At 41.9% G+C, this 21343-nt stretch overlaps 2 protein-coding genes across 2 annotated transcripts; both read left to right on the top strand.

Moving 5' to 3' along the window:
• Positions 1-13828: 13828 nt before the first annotated feature.
• LOC149842089 (uncharacterized) lies at positions 13829-16280 on the top strand. The gene is made up of 2 exons (XM_090000585.1): positions 13829-16220; positions 16273-16280. The coding sequence occupies exons 1-2, from the start codon at positions 13829-13831 to the stop codon at positions 16278-16280; spliced, it is 2400 nt and encodes a 799-aa protein (XP_089856711.1).
• Positions 16281-16465: 185 nt separating this feature from the next.
• Positions 16466-17864, top strand: LOC149842088 (receptor-like protein kinase HSL1). Its single transcript, XM_090000584.1, has 2 exons — positions 16466-16505; positions 17509-17864. Exons 1-2 carry the CDS (start codon positions 16466-16468, stop codon positions 17862-17864), a joined length of 396 nt encoding a protein of 131 aa, XP_089856710.1.
• Positions 17865-21343: the final 3479 nt, after the last annotated feature.

The following is a 21343-nucleotide window of genomic DNA, read 5'->3' as shown; positions in this document are numbered from 1 at the left end:
ATAAAAATCTCGTGATAAATATCTACTAAAATTGTAAATATCATGATATTTGTCCCGGATTGAAAATCTCAAGAGAAATTGCCGTTTTAAACTTCCAGGCAATTTCTTGCGAGACTTTTAAAAATCTTGCAATATTTGTTACAGAGCCACCCCCACACACTGCCCCTCTTCTTTCAGTTATTCCAACCTGGTTTGCTCTGCTTTCCTGCTTTCTTACCAACTCAAGGCCACTTTCATAATGTGGCCATTTTTCTATCGGTGGCTGAAAATATGTTCATCTTCTTTTAATCATGGCTTTCGGGCCATTTCCCAGCTAGCTATTGGCAAAGAAATGACCGAGATGCTATTACATGTATACCAGGCGACACCGTCCTGGTCATTTCTTGTCCGGTGGATTTTTTTTATATTCGGGTCATTTTCCAGCCAGCAAGCCATGTTTTTTTCTTAAAGTTTTTAATTAATAAAATTCTAATTTTTTGGTTTTTGGTCATCCAAACTAATTAAAAACTTGATTTTTGGCAAACCAGCTTCGCCAAAAACCAGATTTTTAGGCAAAACTTGGGTTTCTCAAAACCTACGTTTTGCTCCTATCATCCAAACAGTTCCTTAGATTTTGCAGTTGCTTTTTCTAACTTTAATGCATTGATCAACAATGCGTGACTACATCGATCAACAATGCGTTAAAATCAATTGGTAGGACATAAACTGTGTATGTGTTGCGAGAATGAGAATGACAAGTCGGTTACATTTGGCTTGATGGTTTTAGTTAATTTTGAAGCATCATTAGATTACAAGATGTGACCAATTTAATTTGTTTTGAAGTGGTTGAGTTTGCTTAGGTTAAGTATTATGGGCACCTACCAACGGGGGCTCCGCTTGTTTGGTAGGAGCAGCTAGTGTACGTCACCTTGTGCTGGGACATTGCAGGTTCAAAACCCAATGGTATAGTTGTATAACTTGTAGAGGACTGCATAACCCCAGCTTGCTTTTCAAAAAACAAAGAACTATTAGACTAGATTATTTGAAAGTCATTTTGTAGCCATGTCCTCTTTTTGTATTTTAACGAGGGGAAACTCTGGTTCAGGTGGTGGGCTTGAGAGAGAATGACACCATGCCATAAGGCTCAACCCTAAGTGGTTAAAACCTCTTGGCCGCGGCTCTTTATCCACCAAGATGCCTACTGGTTCGACCTTGCAGCGAGAACCATATGCCCTCGATATCAAACTCTTAACATCCTTCAACTTGAATGCCTTAAATTACGAGGCACGCAGTGCTTTTGTGGGCCTTCAGCCTTGTCTTCGAGGATGTTAAATAAGTAGGGATGCCCTAATTTCTAGGGTGATAAGGTACACTTTTTTTTTTATAATCCAAGAGAAAAAACCCAATCACTTGCGGCACATTGGCTGGCCTCAGGTTGGTAAAGCCCTTGAGTCCCCCTGCCCACCGGGAAGTACACCTAGCGTCTTCCATGTAGCAAGGGATGCTACCCGTGGGTTTCGAACTTATGATGTGCCATCAACGTGGTGACATTCACAAGTTGCCCCTACCAAATGAGCATCTCAATATTTGTGATTAACCCGTTAAGATGTCACTTTAAGATTGTTAATCATTTTTTAAATTTCCTAATTTCCAATATGTCCTGATATTAGCTTAGCACCCACTTATTAGTGCATAAAAGGTGAATTTCTGCTCTATGTCAAATATGCGTTAATTATGACATCCAACATGATCTGACCCGAGTCCAACCCATCTACATCCATAAGCTTGAGGGTAGATCAGGTCATATTGTATATGATCGATTCATCAGTTACATTCAATCCTCACCGTCCATCTCACTTAATGGGGATGTATGTGGGTCCCACTCTCACAGTTTCCAAGCGAGATGCGTGATTCCAAAGTTAGGTGTGTGAAGAGGATTGAACATAACCGATGATCAGTTATATACAATATGCGCGATTCCAAAGTTAGCTTGCCATGTTAGTGCTCAGCTCATTTACCTAAACAAGCTGGCTTGTAGCTCAGGTCTTCGAGCTGAAGTGCAAACTCCTTGTCCAGTTTCCCAGCCTTAGGTGTTGTGCCCACCCTAGTTTAGTTTAGATCCCTGACTCCACACCTAGCTAAGACCCTCACCCTAGGGCCTATGCTGGCCATGGGTTCCCGCAAGGAGGTGATGCCGGCTTGACTACCAAACCTTCTCCATTGTCCAACCAAGAAGCAAAAGGCAGCTAAAGCAAAAAAAAAAAGTAGATCCACACATAGCAACAACCTATACGTTTGCCAAGTACCATAAAATAATTATCACTCTCTGATATTGAAAAAGAATATATATATATATATATATATATATATATATATATATATATATATATATATATATATATATAATTGTCACTTTGGTAATAAAAAAAAGAACTCAAAGTTGAATAGCACTTCACTTTGAACAGTCAGAGTTGTCACTTCTCACTAGCAGCTGGACTTTGGCAGCAAGCAGTTGGTATCGAAGCACACCAACATCGTTGACAGCCTTCAACCACCCTCAGTAGCAACAAGCTTTGGTGTGCCTACACTCTACTTCATAACTCACAACACACACACACTGACCTTACATTCAATGGTGTTGAAAATCCGAGCAAGTTAGGAAGATTTCAAAGACTGAGCCCAAGCATCAAATCATAGATTAGGATTCGGTACTTGTCAATCATTTATGTGTTTGGTAGTACGATAGAAATCTCCTAGTTTGAACGAGGAAAGTATTGTTTTTATTCCCTTTTGTTTTAAAGTCATTTCATCAAATTGAAAAAGATTAAAAAGAGAACAAGGAGCAAAATCTAGCTGAATTGTCCTTTGGAAGTACACGGAAGATTGTGGGTACTTTGAATTTAAAAGAACTTTTGATTTTGTTTTAAAAAGTCCAATTTCTTTCCAGGGTTCCAATTTCCCAACTATAAGAAATGCTGAACATACAACAGAACCTTTGGATGTTGATGCCATCAAACGTGGCATTTCAAGTAACCAGAAATCAAGTCTTAGTTTGTTACATATATTTTGGTGTTTGAAATGCATAGGGAAGTCTCTAGACTCTCTACAAGTCTAAGTTTCACTCATCCATCAAGGGGGTGTTGAAATTCTTACTCCAAAAATGCAAACTTTTATTTGGCTTTCCTTGTGAAAACTAGAAAAAATGTGCAAATCGAAAGAAGAACAGTGTTTTGATAAATGCACCCTCACACTCTAACGTGAGATGTGAGTTTTTTTTTTTTAAAGGAAAAGTTCAGGATAACTACATTTGTGACATTTTATCACTTAGCCATACACAATTTACATAAAGATAAAAGATAACAAACAGGTAGTGCATTTGGCTACGAATCACTAGATTTGAGGAGTCTTTATCGTGAGATAACAGTCATTTGGCTGCCAGCTACATTTGTGAATTACTATCATGCGTGATCCTCTGAATACCAGATTTGAGGAGTCATTTGGCTGCCAGCTTCATTTGTGAAGAACAATCATTCGTGATCTTCTGAAGACGAGATTTGAGAAGCCTTTAGCGTACGATAATAACAGGCAGTTGATTGCAGGCTACATTTGCCGATTTCTGTGAAACAAAGGATCGGCAAATGCTAACAATCATCGGTGATCCTCTGAGTGTAACTCTCTAGAGTTACTACTTATCTTAACACGTTCCTGCAAGCTTAAGGGGGGGGGGGGGGGGGGGCGCATGTTGAGCTTGTCTCGGAAGCCTCGAAACTTGATCATAGATAACAGTTTGGTGAGCTCATCAGCTAGTTGATCGCTAGAGGAAATGAACTGAATTTGAAAATTGCTAGTACCGATGTGATCCAGAACAAAATGAAAATCGATCTCGACGTGTTTCATGCGAGCATAAATACGGGATTGACTGCTAAGAATAATGCCCCAATATTATCACACCATAAAACAGGCGGGGTGCATAGATAAACTCTAAGTTTCATAAGTAAAGACTTTAACTACAGCAAGTCAGAAGCCACACAGACAAGAGACTTGTACTTGGCTTCAGTGTTAGATTGGGCAACGGTGCGTTGTTTACAGGAAGACCAAGAGATAACATTGTTGCCTAGAAAGACAACAAAACTCCTAGTGGATTTGCGATCATCAAGGCACCCTACCCAATCTGCATCAGAGTATGCATTGAGTGCAAGACAGAAAGACAAACGAAAAAATAAATTGTATTCAACTGTATCCTTCAAGTAGTGAAGAATGTGCTTGATGGCAGTCCAATGAGTCTCATGGGGCTGATGCATGAACTGACAAACTTTGTTGACTGTGAACGCAATATCCGGGCGAGTGAGAGACAAATATTGTAAGCCTTTCACGATACTCTGATACAACATTGCATTCGAAAAGAGTGCAATGCCTGTTGTGGCGAGGTTGAAAGATGTACTCATCGAAGTGGTCACAAGCTTGGCATCAACCACATCAGCTTTCTTAAGAAAAGTAAGAAGATAAAGACGTTGAGACAAATGCATTGCATGGTTAAGATAGTGAACCTCGATACCCAGAAAATAACTTAAATGCCCAAGGTCTTTGACTGAGAAGGTAGAGTCGAGATTGGTGATGATGTGGGTGATGGTTTCTGGAGAATTATCTGTGATGATGAGTGCCATCTACATAGACCAGTAAAAAAATATGCAGATGATGATTGTTATAAATGAAAGACGAGGCATAAGACTAGGATACAACAAATTCATGAGAAAGTAAGTATGTGCTCAAGAATCGGTACCATGCTCGAAAGGCTTGCTTGAGTCCAAAAATAGCACGATCAAGTTTGCAAACATGATTGGAAAACTTAACATGTAACGCCTCAAATAATTAACTCGAAAATTTTGGAGTAAATTTTTTTGTTCTAAAAGAGCAGCGAAAATGTTTTATTAATTCCTCAGTCAATTTATTTGGGCGGGTTACAAGTGATAGCGCAGACTCAATAACATTAGGCGAATTAAACTCTTGCATTGAAATCTTACAAGTCATAAATTACAAACTTAATGAATTTGTTAAAGTCAGAGTTCCTCAGAACATCCGTAGAAGATATGGTCTCATGGCACTATCCGCAACGACGACCGTAATTGACCATCTTTATCTTTTTCTTGAAAATATTAATTTAGAAGAGGTCAGACTACTACATCTGAATAAGAAGCATACTACCTATATGAGTGTGCTCAGTGTCATGTGTACAAGTATATGTGATGCACATGTATATAAGAAGTAACAAACATTTGAACAAGTGTTGAATATACAGTTCATTAAATTCAAGCATGTCATGATCTATTACATAAAAGAAAGACATCAATGTATGACACATCATATGAATGAATCACATTTAGGTTATCACATTTTTCATTTAAAAGAAAACATTTCTAAACTATGCATCACATGAGTGAATGACAATCATATTCTAACAATTGCAACATCAAGCATTGTGCGAATACTTGAAGACTTTCAGAAGTGTACTAACTTTATGTTTTCTCTTGTTAATTATTTTGTGGGTATGCACAGGCATTCGACATCGTAGCGAACCGAGACCACACAGGGGTTTGTTATGCTTTTCCAATTAATACCTCGTATGACTAGCCGTACGGAGGTCCAAAATGGACGGTTCGTGATCGAGAGAGTACTCCCTAATGGCTAAAACTAGAATTAGGATACATTCTGTAATTTCGGCAGAAGACTTGGATCTACCACCTAGGACGCATTGGTAGTTCTGTAACCCTAACTCCGAGGACTGGGGACTGGGTGAGATGTCTCGCTCTCACAAAATAAAATTGTTCCACGGAGCTTGTACCATCTACCCTCTCCAAGGTAGACCATGGGTCCGGTAACATACACCGTCTTTCAAGTGTACCCAAAACTCTGAAAAACTGGTAACATATATCATTGTCAGGTATACCTAGATTTTCGAGAAACCAGTAACATATATTGTTTTCAGGTATACCCAGAATCCCACATTTATATTATGTGTGTATATTTTTTTCATTCTTATTTGTTTTTGTGTGCAAGGCATTGCACCACAAGGGATTTCTAAAATCCCAACCCACACTCGGGGTGATCTCAGTGTATACACATTTCTCTACTTAGTGTGCAATAGGCACCAATACAGTTTTTCAGAATTATGGTTCAACCCGAGCCCAATACGTGTATATGCATTATCTTAGCTTTTATTTCTGAGCTAGGGTGTACGTATCGTACCCCACTGATTATGCTACCACATGGCATATCTCAATTTTAATGTTTCATCAGTGCTCGTATGGCACTATATGAATTCTGCAAAACTGCAAACTCACTTTTAAGCTTTCGCATGATCATGGCATGTCAAATGCCCTTTATTTTAGCTAATTTTAGCTAATTTTTGCAAGACAAACATATACAAATCGGCACTGGATGTGGAAATAACATTTGCATGCAATCCCCATGCAATTGATTTGTATCATAAGTACCCACATGCCACCACAGGAGTTTTGTATGCATAGCTTCAATATTGCACCATCATGCAACTGTAGTCTTTCTTAATTGAGCAATTATAACAAACATATGTATTTAACAACAGGCGGTTCATGCATTGCACATGGGTCACAACGTTCATATATCTACCATATACAAAACCATATGTAATATGAATACATCATTGCTATCTCATTCATTTGCCATATTCATTAATATGTAACATTCTCTCCCTAAGTTGATAATAAAATCATTATGTTGTTTAAACATGTGCACTCAGTGAGGTGTGCCATAACCAATGTTTATCTACCTTAGTGAGTTTCAGATCTATTGTGAGTATGTGCATAGTAGTGAACTTCCAATGAAATACGTATATCGTTTAAAAGGAAAGTAACCTATGAAATTGTCATTTTCCTATGTTTCACAAACTCAGAAATGAGATCAACATTAGTTTTAGGAAAGAAATAGTGAAACATGCAACTTTTGCAAAAGTGTGTAGTGTACACAATGATAGCCAAAACCATCCGAATTTCTATATTTCTTTAAATTGTCGAATAAAATGAGGATATGTATAAAATTGAGATTTTGCGAATTCAAGCATTTGTCATTTAAAAGATCGCAGCAAACCTTTGTCTCTCAAAAGGATTTAATATATATATATATATGTATATAATACATATACCCTTGAGACTACGATTGGACTGCAACGATTCATCGACACGTAGCAATTTCGTTGTAGCTACAACTAGGCATAGCTAAAAGCCTCACATATGAACACACACACACACACATATATATATATATATATATATATATATATATATATATATATATATATATATATATATATATTTTGGATGATTACAACCACCAATCATCAAGCATAGGGTATGTTAAACCAGTTGTTTTACAGTTCATATGAATGAGAAAACAATACACTAAAGTATGTCACAATACATAGAATGACAATCATTTTTACATGCACTATTTTAGACTTTATTAGAGCAATACGTTATGCAGAGCGTGGCTTGCACTCTCTTACCCTAACATGAACTAATAATAATGCCTTGTTGTACATACATGTATGTCGAATAGTAGATTCATGGTTCACATGAATAAACAAAAATATATATATCAAAGATCTCAGAATGCCAAGAGATGGTAGTCATACACGGTTTCACATTACATTAGAAACAATTCAACGACAGCATGATATGTATATTGAACATGACATTGTGATTCTGCACAATCAATCATTCACTAACATTAAATCTACAACGTCCTAACTTTAGCAACAGATGTGTTTTTTTTTTAAGTCAATCTGGATGGAACCAACCCTGTCCCAGTTATGCTTCTACCTCAATGCCTTTGGTTCTTGTGGTAAGCCAACACCTTGTGCAAGGTACCACGGCTGGGATCAGTATAGGCCCAGTCGATTAAGCATAACTCTGCAACAACAGGCTGGAGTTGGAACAGACCCCAGTCCGCTGTGTTCCCATGTTGATGACGACAACAGCAGCTACAGGGTGCAGCAACCTCATCCCCCTACCATCAGGTCAGCGGATGTCAGACTGAATCGGACCGAAAGAAATGGTCAGGCCTGATTCCCTCACATCGCAACCAGTTACATGGCTGAAGTGAGTCAAATCCTGATCAAGTGGTCCAACATACGATCACTTAGATCTAACAGTATCTTGCAGATCAAATACATATTACTTATCTATATAAGGCAATAAACCATTATAATGTAGTACGTGTGAATCCAACGATCCAGCGTAAGCCTTCAAATGGTAAAAAGAAATATCCTTACACAGGTCTATACCCAGATTCATAAGAACATGAAAAGAACCAAGATCAGATCTATACTAGATGACAGTGCATTTTATTTTCTCTCTAACTGCGTGTAGATGTAAGAATCCAATAAAACTCACATGAAAAGGTAAGCCTAATTTTCATTTTTAGACATGACATACAAGAACCATATTTATATCAAAGATATCATGAGTATGTAGGTTCATGATTCCCTCTTAATAAACATACAAGTTGGTTTCTATGACTGTAAGCATATGTAAGATGGTAATTAAATTTTATAAAACTACACTAGTTTGTAATAGATCAAACATCCAGAAATGTACAGATCTGGTTTAAAAGATTGTACGCCTATGTAGTAAAGAATTCAAGACTATGCAGATCTAAAGAAATATATATCCATTTTTTTTCTTCAGAAAAATTGTATACATCATTATACATATGTAGAACCGGTTATAAGAATTTATATGTACAGATTATTGTACATATATCCGGTTAGTCTAACATGTATAGGTGCCCCATGGCACTGCACACACGCATAGAGAGAGTATGCCCCTACCATATCTTGAAGAAGCAAACATCCGAATTTGAGAGTGCTCGGCTTCTCACGTGTTTTGCCCACCTTCCTGCTTCGTTCTTCCCGGAGGTAACAGGAGCAGCCTGATTCACGCACCCTAATGGACATAGAAATCGCTGGAGAGAGGAAGGGAATGAAAAGAGAAAGGGTCGGATGGAGAGGGAAGGATTTGTCCCTACACCCGATTTTTTTTAAAACCCCCTTCTTAATTCCCATTCAATTTTCTTGAAACCCCTCTTTGCCATTATTTCCTGTAACTCCTCTTTCAAAACAATCGTTTTTATTGCTTAGGGTTTCCTTCCATAGGAGGAAAAATGTGAATGCCTCCTTCTTTATTTAGAGAAAGAAAGAGAAAACAAAGCTTTTCATTTGTTGCCTAATAAAAAAAAATTTATTGGGTTTCCCCTTTTGGGAATTCGGCCAGCCCACTCCTTCCTTGAAAACATGTTTCTCTATTAATTTCAAAATAAATGAGGAGTTATAAAATTTTAAAGCAAAACGAATTGAGTTTCTTTGGCAAAAAGAATACAGCGCATAGGGGGATTTGAACTTGAGTCCTCCTCATAAAGGGGCAACAAACCCCACCATTACACTACTTTCTATTTTGTTGCAATTCATATCTTAATTTACTTAAGTCTTTATAGACATTAGGCGTTTTTGACAAAAAAGTCACATCCTCTTGCTAAAATCCGTGTATGTGGTCAATGAGAATTAAACCCGGGTTGCCTCATAATTAGGCAATACCACTTTACCATAACATCACTTCACCTCTTGTTGCATTATTGGTCTTTGTTAATTCATTTATATACAAATTGGTTTTCGACGAATCTCAAATACGAGTTGGATAAAAATTATATTTTAGATCTTTTGAACTCTCTAACTAGATTCTCGATTGAAATTTGACCATATTTGGATCAATCAAGATCCAATTAGATTTTAATTGGGTTTCAGATCCTTCTAGAATTTGAATCCATTCGTCTTATCCGAATCCAAATACTGGATCCATTTGATCCTGTTTGGATTCAAGATCCATTTGGATCAAATCTATATCACATTACTGTATTTATTTTGAAAAAATTAACATTTATCTATTTTGATAATTATCAAAATTTTACATGTTTTACATAACATCTGTGAACCTTGGAGGTTGGATCATGTACACAACTTCATCGAAATATCCATTGAGAAAAGCATTATTGAAGTCAAGTTGATGCAGTTAGAGAAGACAACAAGTGAAAGTATAACCCGAATAGTAGTAGGCCTAACAACGGAAATGAAAGTCTCAAAGAATCTTCCTGATGAAACCTCTTAGCCACAAGATGAGCTTTACATCGAGCAATGGTGCTATTATAGTTCTTTTTGACGTGATAAACTCATTTGCAGCCAACAACATTAAAGTGAGATTGCATGGGAACCAAGTGTCAGGTGTGGTTACACATAAGAGCATTATATTCAACGGTCATAGCCTTTTCCTATTGAAGAAGTTGAGATGCCTGTTTAAAGGTGGAAGGTTCAGGTTTAAAAAGGGAGGCATGAAGGTCGGTAAGCAGAAGGGGATAGAGAGAGGCCATGAATGATTTGGGTTTTAAGGAGCCAGTCATGGACTGTGTGATCATGGGATGAGAATGATCAGGAAGATAATGAATGCTTGGACTAGATATAAGAAGAGAAGTATCTCTATGAAACGTTGGTAGAGCAACACTAGATGAGAATGAATCAGAAAATATTGAAGGAGTGAGGGGCGAGGTAGGAGATGGGTGGGAATCAGAGAATGGTGAACTGAGAAGAGAAGGTGGATCAAGCCCAATGTTCACAACAAGTACCAGAGACACAGAAAAGGGGCCAGGGCCAAACTCGAGTGACTGACATATGAATGGTGAAGACGAGGAAGGAGACAATATAGAGGAGGAGGAGATGCCAGGTGCAATTGACAGATAAATGCCCCATTGAGTTAAGTTTGAAGATGACGGGGGAGGTGAGCTCGATGTGTCCCGAGAACTGTGGGAAGTACCTTCTCCCACATACTACTAGAAGTAATGGTTGTAGGTTGTATCTTCTCAATTAAACCTTATGGATGTAGTCAACATAGTTTATTTGATAGGAATTGGATCATGTTTTTTGGACATAAAAATAAGATTTTTTAAGTCAATGTAATTTTTGATACATTGTGAGGGTCTGATAAAAAAAAGAGTAAGAAATTTGAAAATGCTTCATGTTCAGTTTACTGAGCTTATTTCACAAGTTTAAAAGACTTCTTTACAAAACGAGCCACCTTTTCGCAGCTCTACTTGCAAGTCACCAACTTGGCCGTGGGCCTTTCAATGTATATAATTGCACCGGGATAATCTTACCTGAAGTTGGCCGAGTTTATCCGGTGTGGGATGTACTGAGCCTGCTTTTGAATCTTGAATGTAGATTGTCTAAAGCTAGAGCCTGGCGGGGTCACCAAAATTGTGGCCATCATAGGCTTGCTGGCTCTGTGGCCCAGTGCGGCAGATTTGCCCACACTGAATCTACCGAGTCTATGAACTGTTGATGTCCTATAAGAGCCAAGCTAGAGTCGTTCATTTATAAGATGGACGGTCAAAATGAACTACAAAAGCAGCGAGAAATTTTTAAATGATTTATGTCCCACAGTTTTGATTTTTCAATATAACAGAAGACGGAAAATAGTGGGTATCATCGATCGGAACTACAATTATATCACCTCACCCTATTCCTAATTGCGAAAATTCCGGTGATCATCTCAAAAGTTTTATCATCACATATCACTATCAAACTTAGATTAGTGCAGCAGTTGCTCAATTGAAGTTTCATGCCTGTTTAGAGATTATCTGAAAAAGCTAATGGCCCCGTTTGCATGGCGACCCCCAAAAGGGTTTTTTTTTTTTTAGCATAAATGCATAGGTGCCCGTGCCATTTCTGCGGGCCCAACAATGCAACACAAACATGGGAGCTGCGTTCCTTGTCGAAAGCAACTTTCATTTTACACGCAAGACCTCCTTTCCGCGGGATTCAGTACATGTGGGAGTGGTCTGATTTGTATTCTGAGGAAGAATGTGCCGCGCCAGATTCAGATCTATCTTGGATCGACATTCCACAGTTGTAAAGACGATGATTTCCATGGGACTCTATTTTTCCTACAATGTATTCCATCTTTATGTTTCATTCTATTTCAATGACAATGACTATTGTTTTCTTCAAAAAAAAAATAAATAAATAAACACTCAGCCTAATTAGATTCGGGAAACAAGACGAGCTACTCATAGATCGATTCGTGTTCTGCTTGTAATTAAAGAGCTCCTCAGATACTCGAGCAACTCAACATGAACGACTGGTGTTGGGCTCAACTTGGCTCATTAAACATCAATAAATTATAAACAAGTTGCATCAGATGTTATAACGTACAACACATGGTTCAAGTGTTTAGCTTGCAAGCAACGTTTTGGGTTCAGACTATTCATATTCCTTCTTAATTTTCAGCACTTTAAATTTTTTTATTCTTGTAAACAAGCAGCAGCTCGAGCTCGCCTCGGTAGGCACAGGAGGCGAGCTCAAAGCGTTGAAGTATTGAACAGCTTGAGCTGCTGGGATCATTTATTTGATCACAAGCCCCCGAATTATTCTGAGGTCCTGGCAATATCGTTATTTCAATACAGTCAAGGGCGCATTTCCATACTCGCGAAAATCGAGTAAACCCATCTGTTTTGCGCAAGCATCGGGACTATTTTCGTCCTTTCCCGATGACCGCATTTAAAACCAAATTAAATCCAATCAAATTAACGAAAGTATCAACCAGGAGGGGTACTGCCTATCCCTATCCATCAGAGACATCGACGGACCAAAACGTCCGACACACAGGAAACCAACGGTTCGGATTGCACGATACTCTTTCCGCAAAACGTACGAATTAAAACATTGGGTGCCGCTTCAAACGAGGCGTGCGTGGTCGCTTGCTTCCCACGCAGTGGTACTTTCGTATTTTAAGCAATAACCCCGCGCGTCCCGGGGAAACATGAAGACCTCAATTTTCGGGTATGGTATCGCGTCTGAACTCGGGTCTAAGCGGACTCACCGTAAGAGAAAACCATATTTGAACCCGATAAGAACTATATGAACCAGACCCGGGCCATACCCAGTAAAACTAGTTTTTTTATTATTTTACATTAAAAAAATTTAGGTCTTAATCGGAACTCGGGTTGGGTTCAAGTCTAATATAAAATTTTACAAACTATACCCAGATCCATATATTAATCTGAACTAAGTCTTCTTACTTATCATCATACCTGGATCCTATAGGGTTTGGTTCAGGTCAGGTTGACCCGTTGACAACTCACTAGCCAATAGCATGATGACATTGCATGAGGCCTGCAAATATAAAGTGCCGGCTTCACATGAAATGTTGTCCTATCACTTGTCTTGTGTAAGTGGATATGGACAGAAATTCGATATGCTGCAGGCTTGAATTGGCTATTTTTTAATAATTATAAAAAATATCAAAAAAATTACTTTTTAATATTATTTTAATGATTTTAACACGTGTATTGGTCATGATTTTTGAACCGATACGGAACGATTCAGTTGAGTTTAGAATCGGCTGATAAACTGAATCGGTGACTCAAAGATTTGAAGGCTGATACCGATACTGACAACATTAGCCATGCGGCTCTCTGGATCCCTGCTCGAGATCACACAACAAAACAGTTCTTTCGTGCTCTTAAACGGTGATAACAAGGTCAGTTTGGTCAGAGAATCTTCAAGAAACATTTCAATTATTTTTGTCCCTAAATCTTAAATGACAACATACTTCTCATGCGACTCTCTCTCTCTCTGCCTGCATCCCTCCTTTAAAAACCTGTCATGCACGGCCGTTACTCTCTCTCTCTCTCTTACCTTTTCCTCTACTACATGCAAAATCCACTCTACTCTTCTTCGTCTGTTATTGGGCAACGGCCATCCGCCGGGAAAATGGCCGGAATCCGATGGTCTCGTCTCACCGTGATTCCACTGCTCGTTATTCTGTTCTCTCACTCTGTCTGCTGCTTGAACAGGGATGGCCAGCTCCTTCTTGAGGCGAAGTCCGGACTGAAGGACGGCGGGGGCCGCCTGAGAGATTGGAACGAGTCCGATGAGAAGCCCTGCCTCTGGACCGGCATTGCCTGCGACCCCCTTACACGTGCCGTCGAGGCCATCGACCTCACTGGGTTCGGCGTCTCCGGCGACTTTCCGGCCGGGTTCTGCCGGATCCCGACGCTCCGGAACCTCTCACTCGCCTTCAACAACCTCGGGAACGAGATCGCGTCCCGGGATTTCTCCCTGTGCGCCGGCGGTCTCCGCCTCCTCAACCTCTCCAACAACTTCTTCGTAGGACCGCTCCCGGACGTAGGCCCGGAGTTCTCGGCGCTCACGTGGTTGGACCTCACCATGAACAACTTCTCCGGCGGGGTTCCGCACGGATACGGCCGGCTTCCGGCCATCCGAGTGCTCTACCTCGTCGGGAACCTCCTCTCCGGCATGTTCCCTGCCGTCCTGACGAACCTGACCACGTTGGTCGTCCTGAGCCTCGCCTACAACCCCTTCACCCCCGGTCCCCTCCCGCCGGAGATTGGGAATCTTGTTAACCTGAGGCTCATGTGGTTCGCCAACTGCGCCCTCGTCGGGAGCATACCGGAATCCGTCGGGAGGCTGGTGGAGTTGAGGAACTTCGACCTGTCGCAGAACAACCTCTCAGGAGAGATCCCGGCGAATGTTTCCGGCATGAGGAACGTCGAGCAGATCGAGCTCTACTCGAATCATCTCTCCGGCAGCCTGCCGGAGACTCTGGGCGGCTTGAGGTTCCTCTCTTATTTCGACGCCTCTCTGAACGAGCTCACCGGGACGTTGCCGGAAAGCCTCACCCGGTTGCCGTTGAAATCCCTCAACCTGAACGAGAACCACCTGGAGGGTAGCATTCCCGAGGTATTAGCGACGAACACTCATCTCACGGAGCTCAAGCTCTTCACCAACAATTTCTCCGGCCACCTTCCGACGGGTCTCGGCCGAAACTGCCCCTTAGAGTTGCTGGACGTCTCCAGCAACAGGCTTGAGGGGAATCTCCCGCCCGACCTCTGCTACATGAAGAAGCTTCAGTTGCTCATCGTCTTCAACAACCGGTTCTCCGGCGAGCTGCCGGAGAGCCTAGCGCTCTGCACCTCGATGCAGAGGATACGGATGGCCAACAATCGATTCGCAGGAAAGATCCCTCCGGCATTCTGGGGGCTCCCCGGTGTCTACTTCCTCGAGATAAGCGACAACAATTTCGAAGGACCCATCGATCCCCAGATTGCCAGCGCCCGGAATCTGACCCAACTCCTCGTCTCCAGCAACAACTTCTCCGGCGGCTTCCCGGCGGAGGTATGCGGTCTCCCACTGCTGTCCATCATCGACGCGAGCCGAAACCGGTTCTCCGGCGCCCTTCCGTCGTGCCTAGCCCGCGTGAAAGGCCTCCAGAAGCTCGACCTCCAAGAGAACCAGTTATCCGGCGAGCTCCACTTCTCGTCGGACATCTCCTTGTGGAAGGAGCTCACGGAGCTAAACCTCTCGAAGAACCGATTCTCCGGCGAGATTCCGTCCCAGTTGGGCTTCCTCCCGGTGCTGACGTACCTTGACCTCTCGGACAACTCTTTCTCCGGCGAGATCCCGCCGGAACTCGGGAACCTGAAGCTCAACAAGTTCAACCTCTCGGACAACAACCTCTTCGGAAGGATCCCCTCCAGCTTCGATACCCCGTTCTGCATCTCGAACCTGATCGGAAACCCCGGCCTCTGCAGCCCCGACCTAAAACCCTTCCCTCTCTGTTCTCCCTCCGAGTCCAAAACCCTCAAGAGGCACGCCAGGATGGCGTGGATCCTTACGGGGGTCCTCTCCATCGTGGTCATCGGATGCCTTCTGGCGTCAATCTTGCTGTACAGGAGCAGGCACCATGAAGAGGCGGCGGTCGGCCGTAGGAGGGGAAGGATGATGAGGGGCGGACGGCGAACGCGGCTGTGGAAGCAGACGTCGTTCAGCCTGGTGGGGGTGGCGGAGGAGGACGTGATGGGGTGCCTGACGGAGGAGAACGTGGTGGGGATGGGGGCGTCGGGGAAGGTGTACAGGGCGAGGCTGAAGACGGGGGAGACGGTGGCCGTGAAGCGGCTGTGGGACGCCGGAAAACCGGAGACGGAGAGTGGGTTCCGGGCGGAGATCGAGACGCTGGGGAGGATCCGCCATACCAACATCGTGAAGCTGCTCTGCTGCTGCATGAGCAACGACGTGAGGCTGCTCGTTTACGAGTTCATGGAGAACGGCAGCCTCGGCGAGGCGCTGCACCGCCGGGACGGGAGTGGGACGAAGGATGCCGGCTGTGGCGGGTGGCCGGAGCTTGGCTGGGAGAGGCGGATGAGGATCGCCGTGGGGGCGGCACAGGGGCTGGCCTACCTCCACCACGACTGCGTGCCGCGCATCGTCCACCAGGACGTCAAGTCCAACAACATACTGCTGGACGCGGAGTTCAACGCCCGGGTGGCGGACTTCGGCCTCGCCAGGATCCTCCGCCGCCGGGAGTGGGGCGACGCCGACGACGGCCGCATGTCGGAGGTCGCCGGATCCTACGGCTATATCGCTCCCGGTAAATTTTTGAAAAAAAAAAAACTCTAGTGTTTTGACTTTTCTCGTTTCTTTTCTTTCATCTACGAGACTCCCCGTTTGATTTTTTTTCCCATGTTTGGGGTTTTGTCCACTATGTCACGTAGACACGGGTACGACACGACACGAATGCACGTAAGCCGCTCTAATTCCAAAAGTTTTTTGAAAAAAAAGGGACGCAAGGAAATTATTTTAGTTTTTATTTAATAAAAACATGTTTTTGATATGATAATTAAAATGCATTTTATGAAATATTATTAAAATCATTAAAAATTATATAAAATATTATCTATGCTTGTCAGTATCTTCGTTATGGTCCGTACGTGTCCGGTCGTGCCACATAAAAATGTCAGCGAGCGTTCATATGTTTTCCAAGGCTTCTCCGGTCTGGCCGCATTGTGATTATGTGAAACGCATGACATATAAAAGCCGTGGGCCCCACAGATTTCGGAAAAAAAAAAAGTTCACCTCCCCAAGAACAGGTGTCGAGCAGTCACGTGGTGCATCACATTCCTTTTGTGAAACGAACTCCTTTTGATGGGCCCCACGATTCACGCTTTTCATCTGCATCCTGCTTCCCTATTGACCAAAGTTTCGAAAAAGAAAAAAAGAGAGATGATAAGGGGAGCTTTTTGGTTTCATGAAAGTTGTTGGTAAGTAGTGTCCATCTGGTAGTAGGGGCGAGTTGTGAATGTCACTAAGCTTTGACAGGACGTCACAAGATCGAAACCCACCGGTGGCATTCCTTCCCACTGCTCCTCATTTACCAACCAGATGCCAGCCAATGTGCTGCCTGTGATGGAAATAAAAAGTTGTTTGCAAGTCTGAAAGATTCGGTTTTTTTGGTTTATCTCCAATATTATCGAGAATTAAATTGTAGTGTGTGGTTCCTTGTTGAAGCTTGGTGTAGTTTTACTCGTTACCCGATCAGCTGTTTCCGGACTTGTTGAAAACCTGTTTGGCTGTTGCGGAAACGCATTTTGCAGAGTATGCATACACACTCAAAGTGAACGAGAAGAGCGACATATACAGCTTCGGGGTGGTGCTGCTGGAGCTGGTGACTGGGAAGCGACCCATCGACCCTTCCTTTGGGGACACCAAAGACCTCGTCAAGTGGGTGAACCACGAGTACGGGGACCGCAAAGGCCGGGTCAACCATATTCTCGACTCTAGGATCCCCCAGCGCTTCCGCGAGGAGATGGAAAGGGTGCTGGAGATGGCTCTGCTCTGCACGTCTTCGCTGCCCATCCACCGGCCGTCCATGAGAAGGGTGGTCGAGCTGCTCCGCGATGCTATGAAGCCTCGCATCGGCATCAGAAGCAGTTCGATTTCATGCTATTGAATGAAAAATCACCTCTCTGTTCATTGTAACTTTGATGGACTAACAAAGAGCAAATCGTGTAGGGCTTTTGGTTCTAAGTGTATTTTTCAGCAGCAGGTAGAGAACACCTCAAGAATTTTACCAACTGAAGGCATATCCATATATAGAAAAACAAATGTAAGGCAATTTATTTGAAGATAGTGATCTTATAACATGACCAGGACCCAAGATTTTTTTTTGGTACAGTACTCAAAACATGAATTGATATCAGGTGCAATGGTATTGCACACTTTGAGTGTACTGCTGCACCTGATCACTCACCATTTATTATTGGGCCCACAGCTGACACAGGCTGTGTCAAAGTTGGAGGGTGATCAGGTGTGCAGCAACAAGCTCTAAGTGTGCAATCACATAGCATCTGATCCTCCCTCCCCAGAACACCTCTCCCCATATCCTCACTCGCTGCTTTTATGTTGACAATGTATTTCAGTAAAAAGTACGTGTACAATCACTATCTGAAAGGAATGTGTTGTTTTAACATACATCGCCAAACACAAAAGGCAATTGGTATGGTAGTGAGCATACTTGTTATTTTCTTCCAATTTTTGAAGAAAAGCGATTAATAAATACTAAAAAAACGTAGGGTCGTTCAGTGATTTCAGTAAAAAATTGATCAAGAAAAAATACGAGGACCAGGTGGAGCTGCTTTGCCTCTGTTTGAAAGTTGGCAGGGGGACGGAGTTCGTGCATTTGAAAAGCTGGGAGTTGTCAAATCCAAGATTTGGTGCAAATTCAAATGAATAAATTCCCCTCTCAACCCTTAGTTTTCAGATATTCACCTTCCAAGGGTTCAGGAATTATGGCCCCTACCAAAATTGACTGATTCTTGAGTAAACTGGACAAGTGTCACATATTTTTGTGCAATCACATTGCATCTGATCCATGAGCTCACCAAGGTACTTTGACCATGTTTATCTTAAATGCATGATCTCTTGTTCCAGCTAGTTTCCAAAGAGAGGCTAAGTGTCACGGTCTTTTTGCTGAGGATAGTGTGGCGCTTAGAATGGTGGAAGCGGCATGCCAAAGCAATGCGAGGCGGTGGGGTGAGAGACGGCACCCAAGAGCGGAAGCTAAGTGTGGGCGGCAATTCTTCAAGGCCACCGCGTAGGAGCAAATGCCCAATCGGTGCCTCACAACACTTGGGAGGCAGTTATTGGTCAAGTGGCACTTATAGATGCGGCACGTCAGACGACACGTGTTTACTTACGGGGCAATGTGAGGTGAAACGATTTTGAAGAATGGGCTTTTGAGGAGAGTTCTACTTAACAATGAGTCCTTCTCTAAAGGTGTGTGATGGGGGCTGACTCTTCAAGAACAAAAAGAACCCCAAAAACACTTTTATTTCTCCTAATCATGGGAGGCAACATAGGCTCTTCCTAAAGCTATTCACAAGGCTCATCCATGGGCCGTTTAAGCCCGACACTAAGTCCATATGATGAAGAAGCGCTTCTTGAGGAATACTTCGTACAAACAACAATATAGTTGGGTGCGACTCCATGTAGGCAAAAGGGGTAAGTCCACTGAGTTTTAAGCTGCCAGGAGCGGCAAGGTCTCTCATCTTGTGGGTGGTTTTTCAGTGTAAATAACTAAATATCAAAAAGAATATAGCAGGGTAGAGGGCACTAATGGAAGAAAGGAACTCCTGACGAAGGGAACGGCCCCTTATAATAATTTTGAAGGAAAGATATCGCAGTGGTTAAGAATGTGGCTGAGTTGGGTTACATTCTTGGGTTCGTAACCCAACTATATTTTTTCTGGTTTTGGTATCGATTGAAGTCATCATGATCCTAAACTTAGACTAGGATTCCATATTAAAAACGTTGGTCTTCCTGGGCAATAAGTGTGTGTGGAGGTGCCCGGAGTTTGTACGCACTTTCTATAAACTAGACACGGTCTCAAGTCTCAAGGCATCACGATCATTACGTTTGAATCTGCACTCTGCATTCTTTTCTTTTCTTTTCTTTTTAGAGTAAGACGTTCTACATGCCCAATCAATCAAACCAAGGACCACGATTCAAATCCTTAGAGGTAATCAATAAGGTCTGCCAATGTATGGTCGATGATTGAGGGTTTTTTCCCAATGTTATCAGTATCCATGCATATCGGCATAAAATCGATATGATTCAGGGGTGAATCGATTATTTTTTATTAAATGCAAACATATACTCAAAATTAAAAAAATTTAATATTAATTTATTAATTTTAACATGTATCACGTTGTAAGAAATCAGACAAGAGAGAAACATACCACCACTCAAACACTTTTAACATAGTTTGGCTTTGATGAGCCTACATCCACGGCAACCTCAACCCTTTAGCTCTTATTCATATTTTTGCAGATAGTGTTGTATGCACTCGTACGCATTACAACATCAGAAAATTGGAGTCATTTAAGAATGGAAGACAAAGGTTTTTTAAGAGGCAGGTAACATAGGTTGAGGAATACAACAGGTCTTTGACAGCCATGGGAGACCCATTTGCACTTGTAACAGGTCTCCCTTTAAAAATTTTAAAGTCATATTGCATTGTAAGATCATTGGTCATGTGGTCGGTAGCACCCGCATCTTCCACCCAAACCTGTTTTGAATAAGGCACGAGATTACCTGATGAAGATTTCAAATCTGACGTAGAGGTCATTGCTACACCTGCTCGTCCCACGTTCTGAAGTAGTTCTTGAATTTTTTCAAGAATCGCAGCTTGAGTATTAAGGCTAGTTTGAGTTTCAACTGTTGTCTTTGATGCACACATGTTCACCTGTTTAGATTTCTCATAGTCTTGAGTCTTATCTTGTTTGGTCCAATCCTTCTTGAACCGGTCTGGTTTGCCGTGAATGAACCAACATGTATCACGTTCATGACCAAACTTTTTACAATGTGAACACTTCAATAATCTGCCTTTTTGTTTAAAATTTTGATTCTTGCTCATTCTTGAGTCATTTTTATCAGCAATATAGGCTGATTGTTCAACGTCTGACTCAATAGAGAGCTTCTTGTTTTGATTCATTATTCGTCTACGAGACTCTTCCCTCATAACAATAGCACACACATTGTCAAGATTCGACAACTCAGAATTCATCAAAATTTGGCTACGTAACTGCTCATAGCCTTCACCCAAGCCGGATAGAAATTGAAAGATTTTGTTTTGCTCTTTCATTTTTGCGATGCCTTGAGGATCGACTATAGGTGTGGTGTATGAATCTAACTCGTCCCATTTGGATTTCAAATTTCCAAGATACTCGCTTACTGATGATTCACCTTTCTTAAGTTCGTAAATATCTTGTGTAAGTTGATACATACGAGCAGTGTTATAGTGCTCACTATACAGTTGTTTTGCTGCCTTCCATATAGCCTCAACAGAGTCTAAGAACAAGAACCCTTCAGCTATTTTTGCTTTTATGGAATTGAGTAACCAAGACATCACAAGATGGTTGTTTGATTCCC

Source organism: Nuphar pumila, chromosome 3 (genome assembly GCF_984573655.1).
Source record: "Nuphar pumila chromosome 3, dmNupPumi1.hap1.1, whole genome shotgun sequence".
NCBI lineage: Eukaryota > Viridiplantae > Streptophyta > Magnoliopsida > Nymphaeales > Nymphaeaceae > Nuphar > Nuphar pumila.
Note: the sequence above shows the minus strand (reverse complement) of the source record. Positions and strands in the feature narration are given on the sequence as shown.

Excerpts from the sequence above, each read along its gene's own strand:
- LOC149842088 (XM_090000584.1), top strand. The coding sequence starts at position 16,466 with ATGTCGGAGGTCGCCGGATCCTACGGCTATATCGCTCCCG. Across the intron at positions 16,506-17,508 it reads CTACGGCTATATCGCTCCCG|AGTATGCATACACACTCAAA; the intron begins GTAAATTTTTGA and ends CGCATTTTGCAG.
- LOC149842089 (XM_090000585.1), top strand. The coding sequence starts at position 13,829 with ATGGCCGGAATCCGATGGTCTCGTCTCACCGTGATTCCACTGCTCGTT.